The sequence below is a fragment of the Melanerpes formicivorus genome, unplaced genomic scaffold (assembly GCF_026170545.1).
Source record: "Melanerpes formicivorus ecotype bairdi unplaced genomic scaffold, bMelFor1.0.p_v2 SCAF_4, whole genome shotgun sequence".
In the NCBI taxonomy this organism is placed as follows: domain Eukaryota; kingdom Metazoa; phylum Chordata; class Aves; order Piciformes; family Picidae; genus Melanerpes; species Melanerpes formicivorus.
The window spans coordinates 21,005,694-21,032,363 of NW_027142356.1; the positions used below are offsets into that span (position 1 = coordinate 21,005,694).

Sequence of the window (26,670 nt, forward strand, 5' to 3'; positions counted from 1 at the left end):
TTCTCTGTGAGATGTTGCTAATCTTAGTATAATGTATTAGAATGTGTTCTATGCTACAGACATCTTGTAAGATACACTTCAGAACTGTAATTCTGCTATAAATACAACATCTATGATCACATAATTTTAAAAGTAAACTAATCAAGTATAAAAGCATCAATAATGCCCTCACCATCTCCCAAGGCTTCACTGGTCTTGTAATACAGCATTATCATTTTCTCAGACTTACCTTTATTTTTCTTTCCAGCCTAGAAAGATTTTGAGGCTCATATTTCTCCACAATCTATGTCTACCAGTATTAAAAGTTCTGGCAGTACCATGAACCACTGAAATTTTCTGACATCTAAATATTACAACTATTAGTAGAATCTACATGTACACTGGCACCGCTTTTTGACAGTTCTTTTGCAGTTCAGTTGTTGCATAGTCTATCTGTTAATCCTCACACACTTGGTACACCCATTAACATCAAGAGTTGGATATATTCAGCATGATCATAAAGCCTGATGAAAACAACTGTGTGCTGAAGGTGCAGAAAAATTCTGATTCTTGAACATCTGACATATTGCATATGCACTGTTCTTGTACAATCCATAAAAAGACCCTGAAAAACATGACCCTTTAAATGATGGGAATCCTAAATAACATTATATTGCACCATCTTTGAAAAGCCAATTCACAAAGTAAATTATCACTGTGTACTATATGCTGTCAGTAAAAATTCAATATTGCATTTTTCTCTTCCTGTAATTTACTTGATACACTGATAGATACAAATAAGTGCCTCTAACAGATAACATTCCTTGCTGCTGTTGCTCACTTCCCTGGAAGCAGAGCTTACTAGTGCTTAGCTCTGTAGGGTGCTCAATCTCCTTCTTCCACGTTTAGCTTACTTAGGCTTGGACTGTGAAGTCCTTAGCCTCATATGGAGTAAAATCTTCCTTGGGTTCTTGTTCTCCAAACTTGCTTCTTCATTAAATCCAGTTCTCCATTCCATTCCTACCATAAGTCAACATTCATTTGGCAGCATACATCCAACCTGCTGCATGGGATTTACCACTGCAGTCTAAGCAAGGGAGATCAAGCTTCTAAGACTGTTATAAAAATTATAACACTAAATAAGTATTCCTTATTCCCGTTAGGTAATCATAACAAATAGGTTCCTAAACTGACTTAGCTGCCTTCCCTGGTTTATTAAAAGACATTTTACAGCTTTTGATGATACAGAAGTCTATCAAGTTCTGTCCTACTTCTGCCATTTGATCTGAAAAACATGCACTGCCTTATTTTCCTCTGTCAATTCACACAAATCTGATCACATAGGAAAATGCAAATGATGAGAGAAGTCCTATGACAGAGGGGCTGGTGCGGGATGTCTGAACAGGAAGAGGCACAAGGAACAGATTTCCCGAACTGTCAAGTGTTAAGAAGAAACCTCCCACTAGATGGCTCACAGGGTCCTTGCTGTATAAATCAAGGTAGGAATACCTGACCCAGCAACCATGGAAATAAAAATCTGTAATGAAAAACATCACCAGAAAATAGAACTCAGAATTTGCCATGACCGCACAGTCCTTTGCAGCCATGAACACTGGAGAAACATTTTGCTGGAATTCATACAGTTCAGAGTCTTGATCCGTTGACCTTGTCTAGACTCAAAAGAACTAGTGACAAACCATGACCTAGGGGATATTTGTGAGTTCTCAGGTTTTTATTTATAATGCAACACAATATTTTTAGTAATACATTCTGTTTTCAGAACTATGTCATTTTATTTCCTTCACTATCTTGTTTCTCAGAATTTTTCTTTTAATTCAAAGGTAGAACTACAGAATGTCGAAAAGGGCTGTGTTAAGGAGACCTTCATCCATCTAGCATTCTGTGCACACACACACATGCACTCACTCATAAAGTCAGCATTATCTGAGAGTTAAACAAAGCATGTACACTTAGTGTAATTCACATACATTGTGGGGGGAAGAAAAAGCACATTATATTGTTATTTAAATCTGGCTTGTGTATAGCTGATCACATATTTTATTCCCACGCAAATCTTCTTAATCTCCTTAAAATGCACTTAGAAAAGCATGCAGTCATCAGCAACAGCAGACTGAAGCATGAGGAAACAGAACTCTTACAAATGCAAGATGCTCTGTGTGCATCTGTGTGCATCACAGCCCTTTGTTATATGCTCTTTCTTACATGGTATCATAAAATCTAGAAGGGCAGCAGTGCTCCTTAAACCCCACGACAACGTGCATTCATCTGATCCAAACAAGGGAACTACTGTAGACTTCTGTATTGTTTGATGACAAGAATGCAAGAATATGGAATAATCTGCACTGCACTTAATTACTGTGGCTGACTGCTATTGCAAGGGGACACTTCAGTGTATATATGAAATGTTAAAAACTAATTATACTTTTGCTATTACAATTGACACGAACATGACAGCACGAGAAAAAAAAAATACAGTAGCTGACACAGAAATGCCCCAGGAGCTAATAATGTATTATTTTTATTCTAGTAGCATGCCACTACTGGGCATTTTGACTATGAAAATTATTATTGCAAAGTACACATCCCACTTACATGTAAAATAGTGCCTTCATTATGAAACTCATTAGGAAGCTAAATTATGCAAAGCTTTATCAAATTAATTAACTATTTTGTGGGTCATCAGATAACTTTTCCATTTTGTCATTCAAAGACCTACTATTCTTAAAATTGTGGTGCTGTAATTAGTATGTCATTGACAGAAATAGCTCCTCAGACTACTAAAATTCTACTAGATGATGATCTTTTACTGTGGGAGCAGAACTTTACTTCTCAAATATGGTTTGTGTAACCATTTTGTTGACCTTCCATACTGAATAAAAGGGCAGGAACCGGTATTGTCATGAGTAGCTAGAAAGTGTAACGACAAACGACTCTAGCCAATTTACACAGTAAATCAAATATTTATACATCTGTAAAACACAGAAAAGAACAAAACTTGATTTTCAGCCTCTTTAATTATCTCAAGATTAAGTACTTTAAACCACTAGTTTGTACTGGGTGAATACTTAAGGTGTATGAAAGTTTAAACTGATGGAAGATCTAAACTTTGTAATATAATTTCATTTAGTACTGGTAAAAACTAGTTACAAGTTCTTAAGACGTAGTTTTATGGTTTTTCACTTTCCATTACTTAACCGAGCTACTTAAAATATCTTTAATGTATTTGATTTTACTAATAAAATTTGCAAAATATTCTACCTCAGGAACTTATTCCTCAAAAGCCTACTTAAAATAAATTTTTCCAAGAATGCACGAGACAAGAACCTCACACTGTTATCATATTCTTATCATATGTTGTATATATTGTATCATGTCATAGAGAATAACCATATCATATAAATCATGTGATTTAAAGAGTTGAGTGTTCAAAAAGGTTTGTCCTACAACAGCATGTTTAACATTAAAGATCATTCACCTGCTGTTAAAACACCTGCTGAAATGGCTCCTCCCTTGACGCTGACTAATTTCAAAAGAATTGAAATTCATCCCCATCATTCATCATATTCATAGCAACAAAGCAGACCATTTCAATCTCATTTAATGAAGAACTCAGATAAATGTCATGCAAACTAATTTCCACAGTGATGACCTAAACCCCTCTGTTTTTGAATTTTTTTTGAAGTGCTGGTGCCAAGAAAGTTTTGCTGTCCACTCCTAGAACTAACTTTAACTCCTGATAGAAGGACAGCTGTACTTCAGTCACAATGCAGTGTCTACTACTAAGGCTTAGCTACATCTCTGTAATACAAATGTAGATTTGTCAATAGGATCTTGATTTGATGAGGGGAAGCTGGTAACACAAAGCAAACAAGATGTCACATAAACTGAACTGAAAAAGCACCAAACAGTAGCAGATTTTCGAACATTACAAGGCAAAAAAGAATGAGAGAAAGGAAAGTATATTCACTGTGGGGTGGAAAGAAAAGCAAAGAACAATATATATACTATTGCTTTGGTTTTGACAAGATTAACATATAGGAAAAATAAGTAATAGGAATAAAGATGCAAAAATGGAAATGGTCAAAACAAGATGGCTGCAAATCAACAAGAACGTATTGCACCCATACCGGGGGAGGGGGAATAAACTAAATCTCAAAAAGCACTTTCTCAAGCAATTGCAGAATTGTAGTTAATTGCAGGTGCTACTCCTGGTGTCTAGAATCACAAACATATTGCTTGTACTTAACAAAAATGAAAAGCCAAAAAGCATTCAAAGCAACTACTGCTGAGCTTCAGATGACATTTAAGAATGAAAACATCTCAAGACAGAAATGTTTAGGCTTTGTAAGAAAGGAGTTTGAGCTATCAAAGCACATCAAGCCAATCAATAGGAAAGTATTTACTTCTTGTATGTGAGAAGTGGAAAGTTCTGAGCACTAGAATGACAAAAGTGAAACGAAATTTTCCAGTTTGATAGTATGGTACAGCACAAACTCATTTTTGCCCATCACAAAATTACTTAGCACACAGAATACTTTGATTAGAACATCTAAGAAAACTTGACAGGAACTTGAAAGAGAAGACTAGGGGATGGTAAATTTCTTTCATCAGACAATTTCTCTTACTAACAAGGATGGAAAATTCTACTAGGAAGGAGTACATTTTATTTTTAATAAATATTATGCAAACATAAATTTGAAATTAGTTTAAGTAATATATATATAACAAGGTTTCTGAAGCACCACAGTGTTTTGGTCACTAGGCTGTCTGCAAAAGACATTAGGATTTTGGGCAATGTGGAGAAACAAGAAAAAACAAAACAGTGTGGAAAATAAGAGAGATGCTTTGAGAAAAAAAGGAAGTATTGATTATTACAATTTCTTTTAAAATCACTTTCACCATGCTCTAAATGAGTTCTTTTGTGTGTTGCCCAGATGCAAGGACCTCAAAAACAACAAAAATATTAATCACTTGAATTCTCTAGACCAGGAAAAAATAAAACCGTATCTTCACAAACATGCTAATGGATGCAAGAGCAGTCTTTACGTTATCTCAGTTTTCAGATCTAACTGTCTTTTCAGCTACGTACCTTTCCATATCTTCTTTACGGATACATAAAATGCCAGTCATGTAGCCCCTGCCTCTTAAGGTAAAAAGTAGAATCTGAGGGAAGTTACAGATGAGAACTGAGTCTTCTGCCTCCTTCACCTCTCAGAGGCTTCTGATAAGCTAGTCAAAATTTAACTCCAGAGACATATGTTCTGTATTTATATTTCTATATTTCCAACTTCAAAAATTGAGGCTTGGGTACGATTCATAATTTTTTACCTCAGTTCCATTTAGAAAAAAATCATAGTGTTTCTTTTTCTTCCCACTGATTTTAGAGAGCTCCTGTGGTTTTTTTTTTTTTTTAGCTTTGATTATCTTCATGAACACAAAGACAGATTGAGGTTCATAGATATATTCCTGTTGGCCCTGTCTCTTTTTGCATATTTTGTAATACAGTCATCAATTCAAATACCTCTGTAAGTTAAAAAAGCCTTTTGAAGTTCTCAAATCTAGAGGCATTTGACTGTGTTGAAGATCCTCAGAAAAGACAACTTCAGGCCAAGTTTTTTTTTGCTTCCCAACAGACAACACTTTTGCAGGAGAAATGACTCAAGGGGTCTTGTCTTTTTATGTTTGTTGCTATCTTATCACTATGGAAGAGGACTTCTATATAAGACAGAAAGAATTATCATCCTTCAGGCATGTTTCCCATTCCCAATTTTATGTTCTGGAACTCTACCCTCTTAAGCAAAAGTAAGTAACTCTTTCAGAGTCTTTTCAGTGACAGCTACAAAATACTTCTTCGTTATGAAGCAGTTCTGTTTGCATTTACTTTGCAAAGGGTCTACTCTTACGGGTCACCAAACAGAACAAAACAGATTGATCAGTCCACGTCACACTGTTGGCTCAAGAATAGGCACTCATAAAAAGATTTTAAATAAAAATGAATGTAGATAGAGTATATTAGTCTAAATATTGCTTCACATGTAATCTCTCCTTTGAGATGCCTTCTTTCCTCACACATGGGACTAGTTACAATTCATCTTTAAAAATGAAAAACAAAAAAAGCACGATTGATTTCATTTGTCTATCAGATTTGTATTTATTTTTGATTAATTCAGCTAGGCACACAGTGAAAACACTGAATTTGAAGAAGAATTAGCTTTTGTTATTTTTGTATCACTTTGGTATTAATTTTCAACCTGTCTTCAAGAGGACAGAAAGCATGGAAATGTTCCAGTGAATGTTAAGCTTGCATACTTACACAGCTGTATTTTGTTTCTTTCTTCCAGTGCTGTAGCTCATGAAAGTAAGCAGGATAACTTCAGGAGCTAACACATAGAGACAATGCTTTGAAATTAATTTCTGCAGTGCTAGGTGAGCAGTAGTTTGTTTTCTTAGGTTAGTAACTCTTTTTCCCCCTTCAAAGTTCAACAATATTTCCTGACTAACGCATGCATGTAGTAAGGGTTACTGTTTGTGGTAACAGAGGGTCACCACAAGCATGGCTTCCAAGCCAAGATGTTTCCAAGCAAAGACCTTTATTGCAAAGACAAGTGAAGCCCAGCGAAGATGCTTCTTGCACTACACAGTTAACTTACATATTTTTTTCTAATGCAGTGCTGTCACACTCTAATTGATTACATTTCTAATGCTAGGAAACAAGTTTCTTCACATATCCAGCCAAATCCTGCCTAGTCTCTCTCTCAGTTACTGATAAATGTGTACATTCCTAACTCAAAGACAAAACATAGCCATCCCAAAGCTATCCGACAACAACCCTTCTCCTACACATGCATCAACTGCATTTACAGCAGCTTCTGAGAAATCATTGAGAGTGAAAACACTGTGTGATTGTGGATGGTGTCAATAGTACGTACCGGTAACGAAACTCCACTGCCCCACCATTTATGGCTCCACCAAGAATTATCTGTGATCTGACAAGTATAGAGATGACGCACCTGTACAGGATCAACTGAAATAATTCCTGATCATAAAAGCTGTGCTTGTAGTCCCATTCACATTCTTACCACTACAATCCACTACCAATTTTAGACAAACCACGCACTGTCAGAAATACACAGCCGCAGACATTTTCTTCACTGCTTTGCCCATTACTTCAGGTTGTAAATCCAAAAGAAAATGCAGCAGCTATGCACTGTATCTTTTTTAGTCTTAAGACACTTGGGCACTAAGACAGATCTGAAAGCGCTATTCCCAAGGAGTAAGTATCAGAAGTGTTAAGTATCCTAACTTAGTGGAATTCTAAAAACTTGGATCATACTCTCAGTTCTGCTACTAGCAACTCTGAGATCTCCTGAGGAAAACCACCACACATTCTGCTATTTACAAATACATAATCAGGAAACCCGCTTTTCTTTTTCCTTTTTTTTTTTTTTTTTGTTTCCCCCCACACTTTTTTTCTTCTTTAAAATATACAGTTAAATACATTATTTTTGCAGTTATTTTCTTTACAGAACGCACCATGCTTCTCATCTTAAAGCAGCACTAGAAACATTAAAGCACAATGCCTTTTCATCCCACTTTCCCACTTACATTTCTTGCTTCTGTGTCAACTGACTGTTAGAATATCTCCTACTAGTCTGTACTTCCTTTAAATTTAGGGAGAATACACTTGTCATCAGTGCCAAGGCTGTTACCTCCAAATCAAGTGATATGGACTCGCTTGTACACCTACTACATATAGCTATCTGCAGTGTGCAGTGAACAACTCCGCTTCCTCCACCTTGTTTTTTTTAACCTGCGACAACCCTGACACATGCAAGCACATTCCAATGGGCAATCACTCTCTCTGTGAGAGAGTGATTGCCCATTGGAATGGGCTGTCTGGGGAGGTGGTGGAGTTGCCATCATTGGAGGTTTTCAGGAGGGGACTTGATGGGGTGCTTGGTGCCATGGGTTAGTTGTTTGGGTGGGTTGGATTGGTTGATGGGTTGGATGCGATGATCTTTAAGGTCTCTTCCAACCTGGTTTATTCCATTCAATATTCTATGTATCTGGGCTACTCTGTTCACTGTAGTAGCCACTGCAGCCAGCCACAGCTATTGTAGACACAAACTACTATGTACCTACTGTAGGTGGACAGAAGACTAGAATCCTAAACAAAACAAGCCAATGTGACAACCCTGACACATTCAAACTTACGTAACATCTCAATGAGTTCGTATCATTTACACAGTCACAGAAGCTGGACAAAGACTTGAATTCTTTTCGTCTGTTAACACTTGCACACATATATTCAGCACAGCATTTTTTAGGTAACTTTCACCATCAAGTCCATTGTTGAGAATTCTTTTTTGGAAAATGTTGAGAAGCATTTATTTTTCACTTGTGTGCAAATTTTTATCAGAAACCATGGCTTGGCACCAAGGAAAATTCAGTTTACTATTCTCATTCACTGTTCTCAAATTTTGTGCTGTTCCAGGACACAGGGCTCTACTAGTGAAGACTAGGTCCACTACATACTCCATCAATAGAAAACAAACATGCAAATAATGCCACTTCTTGAAAATAAAAATAGACAAGCTGTGGAAAAAAATCCAAATGTTCTTTTTATTCCTAACAGCAACAGAGAAAATGCCAGTCTATTTTAGCTTGCTGCTACTAAAATACTCAAGTTGTTCTCAGCTGTTCAAAGAATTCGAGTCCTAATTTCAGGTCACATAAAAATCACACATCCCCTCCAATCCAATCACCATACAGAAATACAAAAATATTCTGGGAAAAATTTTAATCTCCTCAGTTGTACACACTGCTTTCACCTTGCCTTCAGCAGAGAGAGTTTCATTCTTGAAACCTGAGTTTCAGGTCTCCTAGAAAGAAATTCTGACAGCTGTTATTTCATCAAAAGTAACTAGGCAAGTTAAGTGACTTTTAGCAAGCAGTAGAATAGAGCCATCAGGCTGAGAAGTTGCATTACACATAATGCACCAACTTGTTTGTGACAGAAATTGCTGAGAATTTTCTGGAGATCATCACAGCCCTGTTTGTGCAGAGCCAACACCAACTTAACAAAAGGCAAAGAGTGTGACTTCATGAAGCTTCCACCTGATTTTACAAAAGTAAGTTTAATTAATGCTCAAGTAGGCACCAGAAACACTGGTTGTGTAAAAGCTTAATTGAACAGATGTCTACAGGTGCTAGGAGCACAAAACTGACATATTGATGCATGCACATACAAACTCTGTTTTAAAAGAAAGCTTAAACATCTCTAAAGAGGATCTATTCAGAAGAACTGACCTGTTACTTCACATTCAATGCCTCATATCTACAAGGTTTATGCTAACATAATGAGAAACATTTGCTTATATGCTTCTAAATACTTCAAAACACTCTTAGTACAAACATGATCTCAATTTCGCACCTGCTGACATGCCTGATGTTAGTTTTGGTTTGGCCAACAGGAATTGAACCAGCAACTGGTCTTATTACTGGACCTATCATCAAAATTGGAAAATAATGCTCTTCTACAGTTGAAACAAGCATGGTTCTTATTTAGTACATTAACACTTAAGTAAGCATTAACGGACCCAATGAAAACGAAAATCTAGCAGTTACTGCTCTAACTCTACAGTCCATAAAACAGTGTTCGTGAGACCTTGTTTCATTTCACTTTCATGACAGCTGTGTTTGAAATGTAACCATAAGATGTATAACTATTTAAAAATGCATTTTCTTTAAACCTAACACTACCATAATTCATTGAAAAAACACAAAAAGGATGTTTTTTTTCCTATTTCTAGCACTTCAGATCCACTTCCATCTCAAAAGGAGAGACAAAGAGCACACATACAAAGCAAAACAGTTACGGCATTTTTCCTGGTTGTTTTAGTGCTTCACTCATTTGCTGGATGGATTTCACCATGTTAGCTGGTGTCTCAAGGGCAGCCTGAGACCCACACATTGGAAATCTCATGCATTTTTAAAACTGAAATACGCAGAGGTAGAAGGTGAGGACTGAGAGGCTTCCAGGGAATTACTATAATGCAAATACAAATAGTAACTGTTTTCAAAAGCAGGTATGGATTTACTACAGCAGCCAACAGGGTTGTATCCCATCCCCCATCTGCAAGCTTCAAAGACCATGTGAAATACTCAGTAGACCATGTCTGTGTGCCTTCCTATGTCCCTACTCACTATGTGACAACATAAATACAGCACAACTATTAAATAGCTTTCCTTATAATTGTTAGCTCCTGTCTTAAGAGCTTAGATGAAGAATATAAACTCCCTTCTCTGAACTTACCTTGCTTTTTACTTGAGAGGGGAATATTAGGTAATTTCTTGCAGGCACTTTTGCTTTGTATATTTATAATATGACCCCTATATTTACATATACATAGCAAAATGTAATAATGAATGAACAAAATCACTTGTGACTTAGGCTGCACATATCACAACTTTATAGCAATCTTTTAATAAAATCTAGGGGAAAAAACATTTACATGAGTGAAGACCTATTTAAAAAAATGGATAACTAAAAAGTATAAAATCTTACCCTAAAAAACTCTTTAGTGGAGCCAGAATCTAATGTTCCATAAGCAATTTCTGTTTGCTTGGAAAGATCCTCTGCACTTTCAATAGGAGACACCATCCTCTCAACCGTCAGGAAGGCAGCTAAGTTAGCCGTGTAGGATGAGATTATGATGAGGGTAAAGAACCACCACACACCTCCAACAATGCGCCCAGACAGGGATCTAATAACAAGTATGAAATGGATTTGTAAAGTGAAATGAAATTCCTAAAAAGGAACACATGTTATCAGTTTTATACAAACGATCCATTACACTACAGGAAAGCATTTCAGGGTATCTCATAGGGCAGCTCTGCAAACTAATCAGATTGGAAACCAAGGCATACTTCACTACATATTCTGGAGAATTTAGAGGTCCCCCACCATAATGTGCTATATTTAACACACAAACTTGTTGTTTCCTCAGAAGTGAATTTGTGTGACATTATAAAGAGGATCAAACAAAAACAGTGAGACAGCACATTCAGCTAATTCAGTATGCACTTAAAAATTGTCTTGCTCTTGCATATTTTCCTAAGACATTCAGACAAAGACTCATTTCCACAAAACAATGGCTTGTGCTGCTGTGGGAAATCTATACTGAGAAACAGACAGCATTATTTGCAATAAAACCCAGCCCACGGAATATCCATAAACTAAAAAGTGCACCCAATTTTTGAAAGATCCAAGCATTTAACAAACTGAAGACAGGACAAGAAACAATCAGTGATAAGACAGAAATACAGTGAAGAAAGTATATTTTTGAATAGTAATAATCTGATGCTGCAGCAGGTGGGCTCTTAAGGATCTTTGTTTTGCATCTCCTGCTCAAGAAGAGAGAAGAAAAGAGAACTCAAGAAAATATATATGTAACAGTATAAAGCACACAACTAGAGAAATCAATGATTTTCAATACCAAAAAACTAGTAGAAGAGAAATATTGGTATAGTCATCTTTCTCAAACTTGGTGTTTTTCTAATGGTCATCCTTTCAATGCTGTAACTACTTACTGCTTTGTTTCCAAACATGATATTATAGGAAGGTGGGTGTAACCTTTGGAGATGTTCTTCATTATTTGGCAGAAATGTGCATGTAGTTTAAAGTAAGGCACTGCATTACCTTAGGTATATCTTATTATGTCTCCTCTCATTATTAAGTATATATATTAGAAATCCCTTATGCAACCTACTGTGACTTCAAGCTAATTATTACAAAATATTTTTTATATATGTATAAGTATATATATATTTAAACATTATAGTGTAAAAGCTGATTCATTAAACTGGGAACACAAATAAATCGAACTAATTCTGGATGCATTCTTATTATGAATTGCTATTGTATAAAATCTGATACCATTCAGACATTCAAATACTTCTTCCATGTCACAAGAGACTCACTAATTCAATCTAGAGCACAAAAATAAAATCAGCTAAGGCCAAAACATCTTATTAAAAAGGACCATAGAAAACAAATTATTTCAAGTTCCTTCTAAATTGACATGTATTCTGTAAACATGCTTTCTGTCACCTTTGACAAAATAATACAAACTTATTTTGACACGGAGGTAATCTGAGCACAAAGTAATTTAAAGGCCTGTGTTCTCTTGGCAAAGTTGCACCACTGACTTGATAAAAAACCTAGTAAGCTCAATGTCAATCCAGACAGTATGATCCCACGTGACATTTTATAAGTAAATATTTCTATTGTAATTTGTATTCAAAATTTTCCCATAAGATCTGTCCCAGTTAGAAATTATTTTTTTTCAATGTACATTTCAAAAGGTTTCTGAAGATTGCTAACTATGTGCCAGAATGAAGCCACATTTTCCAAGCGCCTCATTCATCTGATCATTATAAACTAACATAACAATTTTTGGGCACAATTGCCTAAATTTGTGTACTGCATTTTATACATCCAAAGTACGGCAGTACTGAGAGTACACCCACATCTCAAAAATGATGATGAAAACTTAGCTGTAAGTTATCCTCATCATACAACGTATTATTCTACTCTATGATTTCTGTTCAACCTGGTCCAGACTTACTCAGCACCACCTCCTATTTTAAGAGTCAGCAAGCCCTAGTTACTTGTCTATTCTAAAATCCTTACAGTAGTTGTCATTTTTATTAGAGCAATAGTGCAAAATGTAACTTCTCAAAGATATTGTGGTGATGCTCAAGGATATTCCTGTTCATACCTACACTGAATCATTTGTGGGGAGTTCAAATTCCACACTGAAAAATTTGGTTCAAAACCAAAATAACCAAGGTGTTTTCAGTGCTTTTCTGTTTTCTATTTTTATAATAAACAGATACTATACAAACTAAGCACTTTTCCCCAAAATATGTTTGTAGTGGAACAAAATGCTGTCAAATACTTTACTGAAACTAAATCCTGAAGCTCCAAAACTATTTGAGTCACACATTTTTTATGATGGCTATTTGCTACCATTATATTTACATCACCCTTCAAAAGTTATCAAAATAATCATGTCAACTGCCATGCTTTCATAGCCAGTAAAGTAATAATATTAACAGACTGTTATTCTGCTACAGCCTTGATTCAGTAAAAAATAATTTTGTAGCTCATAGGGGACTTTACAGACAACTAAACCTCTAAAGTATGTGATGGATACAAAAATCCCACATGACTGAAATTAACACAGTTTCTCATGACCTGAAACAACTTCACTGTCTTGTGTTTTTTCAGTACAGTTCTTACTGTGTTACAGGCCAAATCCACAGCACCTTTCATTGCAAAGACTGGCATATCTCACTGTGATATACTAGCCTTCACACAGAACTGCTAAAATGCTCACACAATAGATCATCTGCTATTTCCACAGTAGAACAACTTGAAAACCTGGTATTGCCTTTTGGGATGCAAAATTTAGATATAAGAAGTGCTCCCTTGGTGTTATTTATCTTGCACATTACCCACTAGACAGTCTAGAAATTGACCTGTTTCTTGTCTTGCTTTAGGATGTTTAGAAGAAAGTTGCTTAGTACAATTACATAGAGCTTCTGATCTGATTTCCCAAAGTCCAGTTGCCCTATCACTTTTTACTGAAGTTCCTTCAACTAGCAACCTACCTACTTACTACTTTGCTGAATCAAGGCTAGAATCACTTGTGCACAAGGGAAATATAATATTTAATGAACTGCAAAGGAATTAACTTAAAGCTTTACAGCTGTCCCTTATAAAGTAGGTGAAACTCCATGAGGAATTAAGCATTTATGAACTGGACCTTCAAATTAATTTTAGAAATTTCCTTTGTGACTTTTCTAAAACTAGGCCATGGGACAAGAGCAGTGTTTTGCAACTGTTCACATGAAGTTAGAGCCATCATATGACTTTTATTTAACCTCAAGGCTTTCCTGTAGAAAAACAGTGGGTTATACCTGTGTTATGATATGTAGTGAGTTTTAGAGGGAAAGTGCTGCCTGTGTAGGTTGTGATTGGTACGTTACCCTTTTTCCCATTACAGTTGTTGTGAACCATAAGCACTGTCAACTGTAAAATGGGAATATGCAGCAAAAACACGGTACCCCTCCAAGAAGGCATGGAATGACTTGAACCTTGTGCATTTTACAGTCTCTGCATGGTGCACATAACTTCACTTGGCAAATGCATGATTGATGTCAAGACAGTATTAATCAAATACATCATGGCTCTATGCCATAGACAACTGCTTTTATTTCAAAGACTTTTGTCACTTTAAGGAGGGAAAAAAAACAGTAATTTCTTTCCGAGAGTGAAAATATATACACCATGAACCTCCTCCAGCTGAGATGGCCGAGACCAAAAATGCACAAAGTTGAAATGGGCGAGTAACCAACCTTGGCGAAATATCGCATCCTTGCTGCATAAAGGCACCCAGGGAAAACCAGAGACTATTAAATATCCCAAATTCATTAGTTGATTCATTAGTTTGCGTTTCTCTTCCATCTTCAAATTCCTCAGTATGCCACTCGTATGGGCTAAATCTGCTGACCAGGAATAAAACTACACTGACCCCAATGTAGGCAAAAACAATGCACATCCAGATTTCATATGCTAATGGATCAAGAAAGGAAAACACTCCTGGCTTGGACTTCTGAGGCTTCTTGATCATTATGGATATCCCCAGGCTCATAAAGGGCTTTGAGAAGTCAATCACCTCTTCTCTCACCAATGTTATAGTTAATGGAGCAATTGCAATATCGGCCTTCTGTAAAGGAAAGAAAAAATCCAACATATAATAGCTAATAGAACTACTAGAGCAAAGAATGGTTTAGTTTCTATTACTTTTCACAAATGGAAAACACAACAGCAGAAACACCAGCAATGTTTGTTTCATCAAGAATGTCCTATGGAGAATTTCAGAATTTTTAGTTAAAACTCCTCTTACTGAAATACATATAACCATATGGGTGGCATGTAACAAGCTTCCCTTTTCACATGTGCCTTTTAAAAAGTATATAACATTTAAAACTATTCATAAAGTACGTTGCCGTCCACTTGGTGAGAAGGATGAAATATGCATTCACTTCCCCCAAATTCATTTGCATTTAAAATCTAATTCAGTGCTTTCCTTTCAAAGTTTTTCATTCCAATACAAGTTACTAATTCTCTATCAAAGGAATTGAATACATTTCCTCTACTCTGCAGAGAAAAATAAATCAAATCCCACTCCTTCCATTAGTCATCTTTAATGGCTTCAATAGAAAAAAATTTCTTACCCCATAAACAAGTTCTCCAACCATCCCATTCCAGATTTTCGTGTCTGCATCCCTTGCCCCATACTTGCCATCCCCAACAATTGTGAGCTTATATTTGAATCCACAGTGTTTAGCAATTTCTGTAGCTAAGTCCACACAGTAGCCCTCATATCGATCATTTCCTTCAAGCATTTCGTGATTTTTCTTCATCATGACGTATGGGGACTCCTGCATAGAAAGATCTTGCCTTAGCTACTTGGTAAAGAGAAACATCTATCATTTTTGCACTTGATAGATTAATATGTTTCATTTTACATGTGAAAAAAAGAGAGAAGATAACATCTGAATCATGTATGTGTATATTGGCTCTTAATTGTTAATGTGACATGTGCTTAATACATTTGAAAGCTGCATTTTCCACAGTCATACACAAATAACAATACTTACAGGTATAAGTGATTCCCAGCAGTATGTTAATAATGACCATGAATGTTAACAGGATTTATGCACTCAGAGAAGAAAGAGTAAGTTCCAAAAATCGGTTTCTTTCTCTCATACAGTTTGGATGGAAGAAGGCAAAGGTATTTAGTTGCTGTTGTTGTTGTCTTAACACAAGAAAATTCTATTTCACAACCAGATCCCTCCCAGGGAAAACAGTTCAAGCTCTCCAGGCTACACCTTTATTGAATTACTGCACAAACAATAGGCAAAATATCTGTAACTATGCAGTATAGTTCTACCATCAGCAAAACTGGTGATGAGCCATAAGCTGTATTAAAGCAACATATCTCCTCTTTGCTCAGTCGTTACCAGACTAGTCTCACATCCAGTGAAATTTCTATGCTAACCTGTGATTCATCCAAACTGATAAAGAAGCTGTGTAACTTACAGAAAAATGTTGTTTTATAACAGTACATAATATTATTTTCCAAACAACTAGAATATTACTTTTAATGTTTCATTTTACACTTCCAATTCATAAAAGCTAAAATTCTGCAGCGTAAGAACCAGTCTCTTCAGTTTGGCAAAATCCATTCTCTGAAACTCTGCCTCTCAGACAAATTTCCTCTCTTTTGAAAGCAGGTATTTTATTTCCATTTTCAGGTCTAAAAATTTTACCTTTCTAGAATGTTCAATCAATTACTGTCTTCTACAGAACACATGTGCATACTGAATCACATGCATTTCCTTAATTTCCAGATTGTATTTATGTATCATAATGAGCAACAGGTCACAACATCGAATAATAAAAAGACAGTATATTTAAACTAACATAATGATGGGAAACAAATCACTGTAGGACAGACTGTCTTCTGACAAAATATGAGGTTAATTACCAAAATAGTGGTGACAATAATAGTCTTATTCTCTAGTCCTGAAGATTCATTTCCAAGAGGGCCATCAAGAGGATTGACAACCATTTTGTCCACTTCACTCCAATATCCAATCTAAAGAGAGTTTACAGGATGCACAGACACTGGTGAATATGAACTTCCACAGAAAAGGTTAAGTACGTTATTACTATGCCCCTCGTTTATGCTCACAGAAAACTATTTCAGCAATTAATTTACAAGTATAAATACTCCACTTATTTAATATTTCTAAGTAGTTAAAATTACAAAAAATCATAAAAAAAAATTGAACTAGAAAGGTGTTCACATTGATTTGTCTAATACAGGTATCCTATTTTCTTTCACATATTAACAGATTTTAGCATCAACATCACACACTGTAGATTGAAAGGGTTATTATTAAATACTCCAGGTTAGGAAGACATGAGAAACTGACTTTTCCTGAAAGGTTTGGAATTGGAGCAGAAAGATAATCACATTTGAAGAAACATGACTGAAAAGCTATATCCTGCATTTGTCACTCAGGAGCCTCTTTTCCCACATACTGTCTTATAGTTAGCAAATCAGACCGGAAAGCAAAAAGTTTAATCCACAAAACTGAAAAGAAAATTATGTTGTACTTACCAGAAATAACAACTCAAGAGAAATAATACATATTCTTACTTTGTCCTGCAAGACCATTGTAGAATACCCATGAATAAATATTATCACAACTCATACTTTAATTAATCTATAGTGTTTCACTACCTACCTTATCCTGTTGCTTAGCATGGTAAAACCTTTAAGACACTGTAAGACAACTCAAATTACCTTCCGAGGACCGGTACTTTTGAGTTCCATGACGTTTATCGTAAAATTGATCCTCTTTCCATTCTGATCAAACTTTATATTCCCTGTCAGACCTTCCACCTGAACCTACATAGACAAGGATAGAAGTGGTAGGAGAATTAAGTTTGTTTCTTTTTAGAAAACACATTTTGTATTTCCATAAATGATTGCTGATATTTTGAAAACCTTTAGACTTTTTTTTTCTGTGGTAGTTTTAGGATGTACCTTTAAATTTTTCCACAGATCTTGAACAGAAAGTGGTAGAGTGTGAATAAATCCTCATTGGATGGAAAAAGGAGAATAATGGTACTTCTAAGCAATCCCATTGGAGAGATATCTACCATAAGAATTAGTTTGGTAAACTTTCTGTCTCTCTTTTAGCTTCTTCACTCTGGGAGACACTAACTTTGTACTGTGATGGCTTCTGGTTGACTTTGGCTGCATTGTTTTGGCTAAGTTCTAACAACCCTCTGCTCTTTTCTCTTGTCCCTTTGTGCCCAAGTGGGTAAGGAGGGGGAAGCAGGGAGGGAGAAGCTATTAGCTCCCCTAGTCTTTGGCCATGGATATTCTTGTGCTGTTTATATATTGTAAATACCTGTAAATATTGTAAATTCTGTATAATTTGTATATATTCCTTGCATTTCATTGTAGATTGTAGTTCTGCTTGTAAACACAGCTTCATTTGCTTTAACTGGGCTGGTCTGGCAAATTTAATGTTAGGGGGAATTTTCAACCCACCACATTTTCCTACACAATACACTATCTTAATATGAGCCATGTTCCTGATTGCACCCTTGTTCCCAGCACAATCCAGGCAGGCTTAGGAGACCAGATGATTCTACAACTCTATGATTCTTTTCAAGATATATAGAGAACTTCACACATGCGCTCATCCCAGCATTCACTCCAGGGAAGCTACCTGTTTCAAGGCCCTTTCTATTTCTACACCATGACCCCATGGTACAGCTGGATTTGCAAGACAATCTCCAGCATTTCCTCTTCTGGAGATCTCGATCCTCTGTTTACGTAAATTACGAAAAGCTTCTGTCATCACTTGAACAGCATCATAGGTGAGAGCTGATGTATACTGAAAAGAAGTGGAAATATGCAATTAAAAACAAGCTTCAGCTTCACCACACCTTCCAACCCATTTGTTAATCTATTAAGCATAGAATCATATGGAATATTAAAAGGATAGTGGAACAGGTTTCCACAGGTTAGAGGTCACTAACCTCTGAAGGGCATCTGTACAAATAAATGAAGCATTTGTTAGCCTGCAAATCTGAATTTGTTCCTCATTTACACTTTTCATGGAGATGCACGTAGAGACCTCTAGACTACATTTCCTCCCACATATACACAGACAAACCCAAACATGTGTTTGTGTGCTTAACTTCTTTTCTGTTAAATACAACATCTCAGAGTAGCTATTTTCAACTGTGCAATACCTTGTCCACACAATGCAAAAACAGTTTTGGGCTGAGATGTCTGGAAGAAGAGGTGGCCCCCCAAAAAGCAATATAGCTTCACAGCTTTTGAAACAACAGGAAGAATCTTGCAATCACATGCATCAAACACTGGGGCTAAACAGTCAAAAGCAGTTTTCTTTAGCGACTGAAGATTTTACATCTTAACTAAGCAACTGAACAGAAGTCACATGTGCACGTACACAGAGGACTCTGTTGCATGGGCTTTATGAGTCCACAACATTGCAATTATGCCAAATACAAGGGACAATTTTGGAAATATGGGCCAGAATGTAACTACTTACAGCCTTATAAATGAGTGCAATGATCCCTACAAAGGCTGTTAGATGCCAAAAATACATAAACTGTAAAGCAGAGAGAAATGATATATTGGTTCTTTGCTTCAGACTTTAATGAGAATTTTAATTAGCTAGCTTAAGTCAAGCAGAAGGCTGTTATGATTCTAACCAAGGCAGGCTCGGGAATGGAGGCCATTTTTGTGTGTAGCTGTTAAGCCTTGAAGAGGAAGAAAAGAAAGGTGGAACTATTTTTTTTCAGGTATTTAAGCTTTCTGGGTGATTAATGTGAATCTTCTCACTAAGGTTCTCTCAGTGACTTGTATGGAAATCATTAAAGCAGAAAAATGATGTGAAAGACCGGCAGGAGCCCATGATACTTTCCACTATGGGACTAGAAGTGATTAAGTGGTGGACATGGATTTGGAGTTGTGGAAAATGTAAAGGAGTGAAGAGAAAGGACTGTGACTAATTTTTCTGAGACTTGCTACCAATATTTCTTTAAGTGTAGCTCTTTCCACTACAAAACTGTTGTATGACATTCGTGTTCTCAGGAACTTTGGATATAGCACAGTCATTAACCACAGAAACACACTTTGGATAGCAGAGAAAATAGGAGCTTGAAATTGAGAAGTTATAGTGCTAATTCAGTTATTCTGTTTCACTTGCTCACTGGGATATGTTTAATGTATGATCTCAAGTACATAATGTATCATCTTTGAAGTATATAATTACAGGCCTGAATATTCACAACTCAATCATACATTCCGTTTGTGTAGGGCTTTACCTATCAGTGCATATCTGTATGTGTACATGTCATCCCAAATATAAAATCCAAATGCTTTAATGTACATTAAGCCAACTTTAATCTAAGGATCTCAAAATATTTTGCAAGCCTCTTACATCTTCATGTTGTTGGAGATGCTATGAAAGCAAAACAGTCCATGCATCATTTCTTACTGCTTTACTCTGCATTCACTTTCAGCTCCTAACACACTTCACAGAGCTTATTAGAACTATCTATAGGTTAATGAATAGATGCGAAGTTGACAAAATAAAACAAAGTTGGTTTATTAGCATAAACAAGAAATGGCAGACAGATAACCTGCTCATGCAGAGGTGTCTCTGTGTGTGTCATAATTCAAATTGCCATAAGTTAAAGGATGCATTACACCCCTTTCTTGATTCACTTTGTTTTATACTGGAGATTGATCCATGTTCTGATCTGCACTATTAAAACAAGCAGAAGCACTATCTGGAATATTATGCTGTGGAAGCTGTCTCTTACAGCCTACTACTTTTACAGTAGCGTAAATCTTCTTACTTCATTTCAGTTATTTTCAGCTTCACATGATAAAATCAGCAGCATTAATATAAAATGGTATAGGTGATATCATATTGTTCCTACAGAATCATCTGTATTAATTAAAACACGGCAAGGAATGTGCAAAAAGTTTTTTTCCTACCTTGCTTCTCATAATTCTAGGACTATGATAATAATAATTTGATAACATAAACCATAATATAATGCACTGAGAAATGCATAAGGATTTTGGTTTTGGCTATAAAACCTGGACTGCAGGCACACCATATTAAAATAATTCTCTCTAAATAAATGGCCTAATTGCCATGAAGAGAAAACACAAGGTGCACTTCTGATTCTATTCAACTTAATATGTGCTATATACTTTATTAAAACTCTTCTGAAGATGAAATTAAGCACAGGGCTTTTTTATACATATATTTCAAAATACTAAGATTTATAGTAAGATGTAAAGTTAGACCTGTGTTTAATCCATTGCTTGCCTGTGTGCTGAAGACAAAGTTGCTTAGATTTAGAATATAACATTAGAAGAATATACTTCAGCAGTTGAAAAGAAAATGTAAAGACATAAATGCCCAGATCTAGATATTAGAGAGGAGTTAGAGAAGCTAGAGAAGAGAAATAAGCATTTTTAAGTCTGATTCATTTGACCTGTTAGACACCTTTAAAATGATCTAATCTAACACAAAGGTGAGAAAGACAAAATAATAGGATATTTTGGGGATGAGTTAAAAACAGTGCTCGTGTTCAAGACACTAGGGACACCTCAGCTGGAATGTCATATCCAGCTATAGCAGTGTTCAAGAAGGATGAAATTAATCTGAAACAGGTTAGTTTGAAGAAGTTTGCTCATGATGTATTGTGCAGGCTGCTATAGGAACAGCAGGAAAAGGGACACTTTATCACTAACAGAGGTTAAAAGAAAGGTCTAAAATCAGATATAAATATTTCTCCTTGGAGAGGTGACTTCAGAGGGAGGTAATACAAGAAATGTTCTTTCTTTCATGACTAAGTGAGTAGAATCAATGGGTATAAGCAAATGTTCAGCATTTCCCCTCATATTTGATCAGTTTAAATATACAAATATACATCAGAGGCATTAAAGACACAAATTGTGTGGCTTTGTGGTTTGTGGGCATATTAAATGTTCTGCTTACTGCTCTGTGCTGGCAATTTTCTTTTTCAGTGGTTCACTATGCATTTAACTACCTTTTTTGGTAATACTTTACTAAACTACACATAGACTAAATGGGGATATCAAATGGGATCTTGTTTCAATTCACATCACAGCTTCATTTTGCTTTGAGGATTACATTCCATAAAATCTCTCATCTGAATTTTGTGATTTTTTTCCCCACAAAAAAGTATGTTTCTACTTGAATGCTAACATATGCCACAAAATCAGAATTGGCTTTGCAAAGTGCTTCGTACAGTAATTGTACTTCTTAGACAAAATATTCACAAAATTCTACCAAATTGTTTGCAATTTCAGAAGTATCTGCTAGAGACTGCTACACAGATAGAGAAAAATACCTCCTGTGACTGTGAAAGTCATCAAACATTTAATGCAACTCATGCACCTATTTCTTAATGGTCTTTATTTAATTAATGTATTTGAGGGTTATTTTGACATGGACAGTATTAGACACACTTTCAAAAACATTTGATGGTGGACCAAGAGGTAAGTGCTAGTGGAAAATTTACTAACTGATAGGAGATAGCTACCTCCTTTATCATCTCTTGTGACACCTTGCATACTGTCCTGACAGAGCACAGGAATACAAGTAATTACTTTCAACAGGAATAAGAGACTCATCAAATATTGTACACATAAATGTCATTGTAAATCCAGATGGCTTTGAATTGTACCCATAATCATCCATTATTCTAATTTATTCTGTGTAGGCATTAGCATGAATCAGGTCTGTATGAAGCAGTATTACAGGCTGGTTGCCTTTCAAACTGCAAATACACTTCAAGCACAGGAGCATCTTCATTATCTATGGACATGTTTCAATCACTGAGGACAGGAGGCAGAGATCATGGAACCCAGAAGAGGCTGAATGTTTGCTTCTTACTCTCTGATCTTTACTTTAGAATGAAGCTCCTGTGAAAACAGGCGACCTTTACAACAGACTTGCTTGCAGCTCTTGCATATACATGCAAGATATTTGGAAATAGCTAACAATTATTTGTAATTTTTTTCTAATAGTTCTGGTCCTGAGCAAAACAGGAAGAGAAAGTAATAAAATATAAAATTACTGCATCTTCAAAATTATTTTTCTAAATTAATCTCAGTAACAATGGGATTAGAAATCAAGCCCTATTTATCTTATCAAATACACTATCCTTACTAAATTTTGTTTCCCGAGAGTCAGATCAACTGCCTAAGCCTGCATTCCTGGAAGTCTAACTCCACTTTGAAAGACATGATCATAGCATATCGAGCAGGCAAAGACAAGACTGGGGCACTTGAATCATCTGAACACTCACGCTGTAGGATATTTTTATAGGGGAAAGTGACCTTCTTTCACTCCTTTTAAAACTGACTATAGCAAAGATCACAAGATTTAAGAACCCCAAGGTGCTTGGCCTTTTTATTTCACCTACTGCTCTAATAGGAAGGGAATTCCTAGATGTCAGTTCCTCCCCCAAGACTGCTTCCAATCCAGAAGAACATTCTTCTTACTAGAGTCATCAGAATGCTAACTCCACTGCAGGGGGGAAGTGCAGGGTCCTGCTTTTTTTTGTTGCTGTTGTTTGATTGTTATTTTACACTGTAGACAGAGGTTTTGAAGTACTTTGATCTCACATTAGACTTAATGCAGTGGCCAAAGAGAAGAACTAATGCTATTGTAACAATGATGTTTCTTAAAAATACCAGTAATATATTGGGTAAAAGTCTCAGCAGAAGTCTTCCTGTCTTTCAGGAGGAAGCAGAACAATGCCAGAACTTAATGGCATTGGCATTTGGATCTACTTAATTCCAGACTTTTTCATATTAAAAAGAACAGAAAGTCAGCATGCATAACTTACACTCATTCAGGAGTGTTAACAGAGAAGTTGTGTGGGAATGTACCCCTTCCATGATACAGAATGGTCAACTTAGCCTAATATTGTGCCCTCTTTGTTTTCTGAAAATGCCTTACAGCAAAAGAGCTCCACCACATCAGACAATATTAGAAATCCTTTGACATGTCCTGACATTTACTCCGGGCCCACCATGTTGTTTTATCTCAGATTTTGTTGATTAAGGTGAATGGATCTAAACCACACAGCTAGTGAGGTGAGGTGTTCATGCAGAGTTGATGTTATATCACAGTACAGTGCATTTTTTTGTTTCTCCAACTTGTATAAGCAAGTTGAAGTCAATGAAATACTGAAGCAGCCATCAAATTCTGTAAGGTGTCCTCCTAGCCAGTGCCACTAAAAACAACATGGCAGTTTTTACAACAGTATAAAAAATCCCCAACAGAAAGACACATTCACAGATGTAGCCTTTTTTCCTAAATCCATGGTGCTATGCTGCAATAGGAAATAATCTTTTAAATGATTGTTAATGAGATAGAATAACTTCTTAATGAGAAAGAATAAGAAAGAATGAGATCTTGAGAGTAGCTTTTAAGGCAAATCTTCACACCATATTTTTTTTTCTACCTTGTACCTTTCCTTCTGCCTTTGAAAAAAACTAAAAACAAAAGAATTAAATCAGGAGGACATCTAATCTTGCATTACAGTAAAAGCAGAAATAACTGTAAACTATTAATAATTTGCATACTTGCACAAATGTAGATTGCATGTTCAAATTTGTGTAACCTTTTTTGCCATTTTTAAAGAAGTTTTTTTAAATCCTTCTAATGCTCAATCCTAATGCTTAGTCCTGGTGAACTTCCTAGCAACAAAAAATCACACAGAGTCTGAAAAAAAAAAATAAAGGCAATTACTTGCATTTGAATCCACAGAGCTTGACACAAAAAATGACTTGGATTTGAACCCACAGCATTTTACTTACAAAAAAGTGATGCAATTGTCTGAGGAAAATATACATACTGGCAAAATAGGAATATTTTACAAGTATGCATGTAATCTTGCTTTTAACTTTAAACAGAATGCACTTGCAAAACAGCAATGACACTGATGACAAAAATCACCTTTCATTTACTGCAAACCACAAAGAACATATGCCTTTTAATTGCCACCATATGAATACCTAAAACCTTTCTCCTCAAGACTAAGCTTGAGAAAAGTATGACACCCCTCACAATGTTAATAATCAGCAGGATCCAGCAGGAAAACCTGAAGCCTCTAGTTACAATAATGAAAACAGACCAGGTAAGAAAACATTAAAGCAGAGAATGAGAATAAAATGTAAAAATAGGAAGACTTCTATGAAAATATCATTCTTTAAGGAATATATTTGAAAGAGTTAGTATGAACATTTTAGGTGTAGCAAGTGGGGGTACGATTTTTGTGGTGAAGTGGGATTTTTTGTTTGGTTGGTTGTTTTTTTTCCCCTGCATTACCCTAAAAATACACTTGGAGTCTCTTTAAATTCTTGTTCTATTACAAAAGTCACTTCCGGTTCAAAAGTTATGGCTACTCATAAATCAGTAACTGTATGTGACTTGGAGAAGATACAAATTTGAAATGTGAAATGCTCTTTTACTATGATATTTAATGAAATACAGTCTTCAGTCTATGCTCTTTCTATGATAAAAATGGCCATCCAAGCATTATTAAATATGGGAAATCTCCTTGAATGGAGCTTTTAACCAAGAGAACGTTATTGAGATGATCATAAAAGCATACTCTAGACCATTTTCTAGTAGAATAATTCATGGTTAGTGCAATTAATGAAGAAGGCAGAATAGATAGAGATTAGTTGATTCTCTTTTATAAAATGACTGATACTATATAAATGATAAGAACCAGAAAATTCCATTAGGCATTTCAGCTGTATTATTTTCCTCATAGTCAACAGAAATTCCTGTACAAATTAACAGATATAAATTATTACCCTAGAAGCTGAACAACACTGCAACAGAAATTATTCTGAATTAGAGTTTCATATGAGGATCCTTTATATTGGAATTTTTTATTAGCCTATTAAATAAAGCCAAATTAAATGATCTTTTACTTTTGTTTTAATATACTATGAATCATTGTTATTTTCTGTAACAATCTGTAGGAGGGGTACTTGGACTTGACATTACAATACACTGTGAACAAATGTCACAGAAAAAAACCAACAAAACACAGACCCCAATAACTCACAACAATCTGAGAGCTCTCATCATACATTTAATGTTCTAAAAATTTCCAAGCACTGCAATTTAAAAGTCGTAATTCAAGTTTTAAATTAAAAAAAATAAAAATCCTAAACTGCAACACCTATTTTCATTCATGTCTCATCTATTCCATCAGCACAAGTGCTTGCCTATTGTCTCAAATGAAATGCTTCATCCTGTTTGCTCCAAAATAATTCCTAGTAGAATACACAGCTTGCTGATTTACGAAGAAATAGTTACTGTCAGAGAATAATAAACACTTCATGTTTGCTTTTCTGCCACTCATATTGGCTAATACAGGCAGCTGCCTAAACTGACTGGTCCTTGACACCAGTCTTGGCCTAGCAGTAAGCTTGCACGCTCCTCTCTCACCCACCTAAGTGATCCTCAGTGCTTCTCTTCCTCCCTTACTTCCCTGACCCAAGAAACATCTGGCCACAGACTTCTCTGTGGCTCTGAGCTGCCACTGTCCTTCTGTGTCTTTCACTTTAATTCCAGCAGGCTCCTTCCACTTTGCTGACCCCTCTTTGAATGACAAATTTTTCCCCCTCTTAATTTCAGCTTTGTGTGTCACTAACCCTTCTCCTCTTATCCCCACTTCTCCATCAAATAACATCAATCTTGGTGAGGACAGAGGTATGCCTGATCTTGCTGAACACTTAAGAGCATGAAGTATCTGTTTATATCAACCATATTCAAGTGAACTGCTGCTTGAAAAAAGTGATAAAGAACTCCTGGGAAAAAAAGGCAGGAGGCACTTAAAATTATTAAGCATAAGTGGATTCAAATTCAAAGGAACAGAGCTGCATAGGGACATCAGGACTTAGCTCT

The 26,670-nt window shown here is 35.8% G+C and overlaps 1 protein-coding gene across 6 annotated transcripts in view; it reads right to left on the bottom strand.

Annotated features, from left to right (window-relative positions):
• GRIA2 (glutamate ionotropic receptor AMPA type subunit 2) overlaps positions 1-26,670 on the bottom strand; it is an 88,374-nt gene that overhangs the window by 6,386 nt on the left and 55,318 nt on the right. For all 6 annotated transcript variants that reach the window (XM_068137207.1, XM_068137206.1, XM_068137205.1 and 3 more), the window contains exons 7-12: positions 18,385-18,552; positions 17,448-17,552; positions 16,623-16,733; positions 15,307-15,513; positions 14,425-14,795; positions 10,568-10,766 (exon numbers count right to left, since the gene is read on the bottom strand). In XM_068137207.1, coding sequence (XP_067993308.1) covers positions 10,568-10,766; positions 14,425-14,795; positions 15,307-15,513; positions 16,623-16,733; positions 17,448-17,552; positions 18,385-18,552 — 1,161 coding nt within the window. The remainder of the gene's footprint in view (positions 1-10,567; positions 10,767-14,424; positions 14,796-15,306; positions 15,514-16,622; positions 16,734-17,447; positions 17,553-18,384; positions 18,553-26,670) is intronic.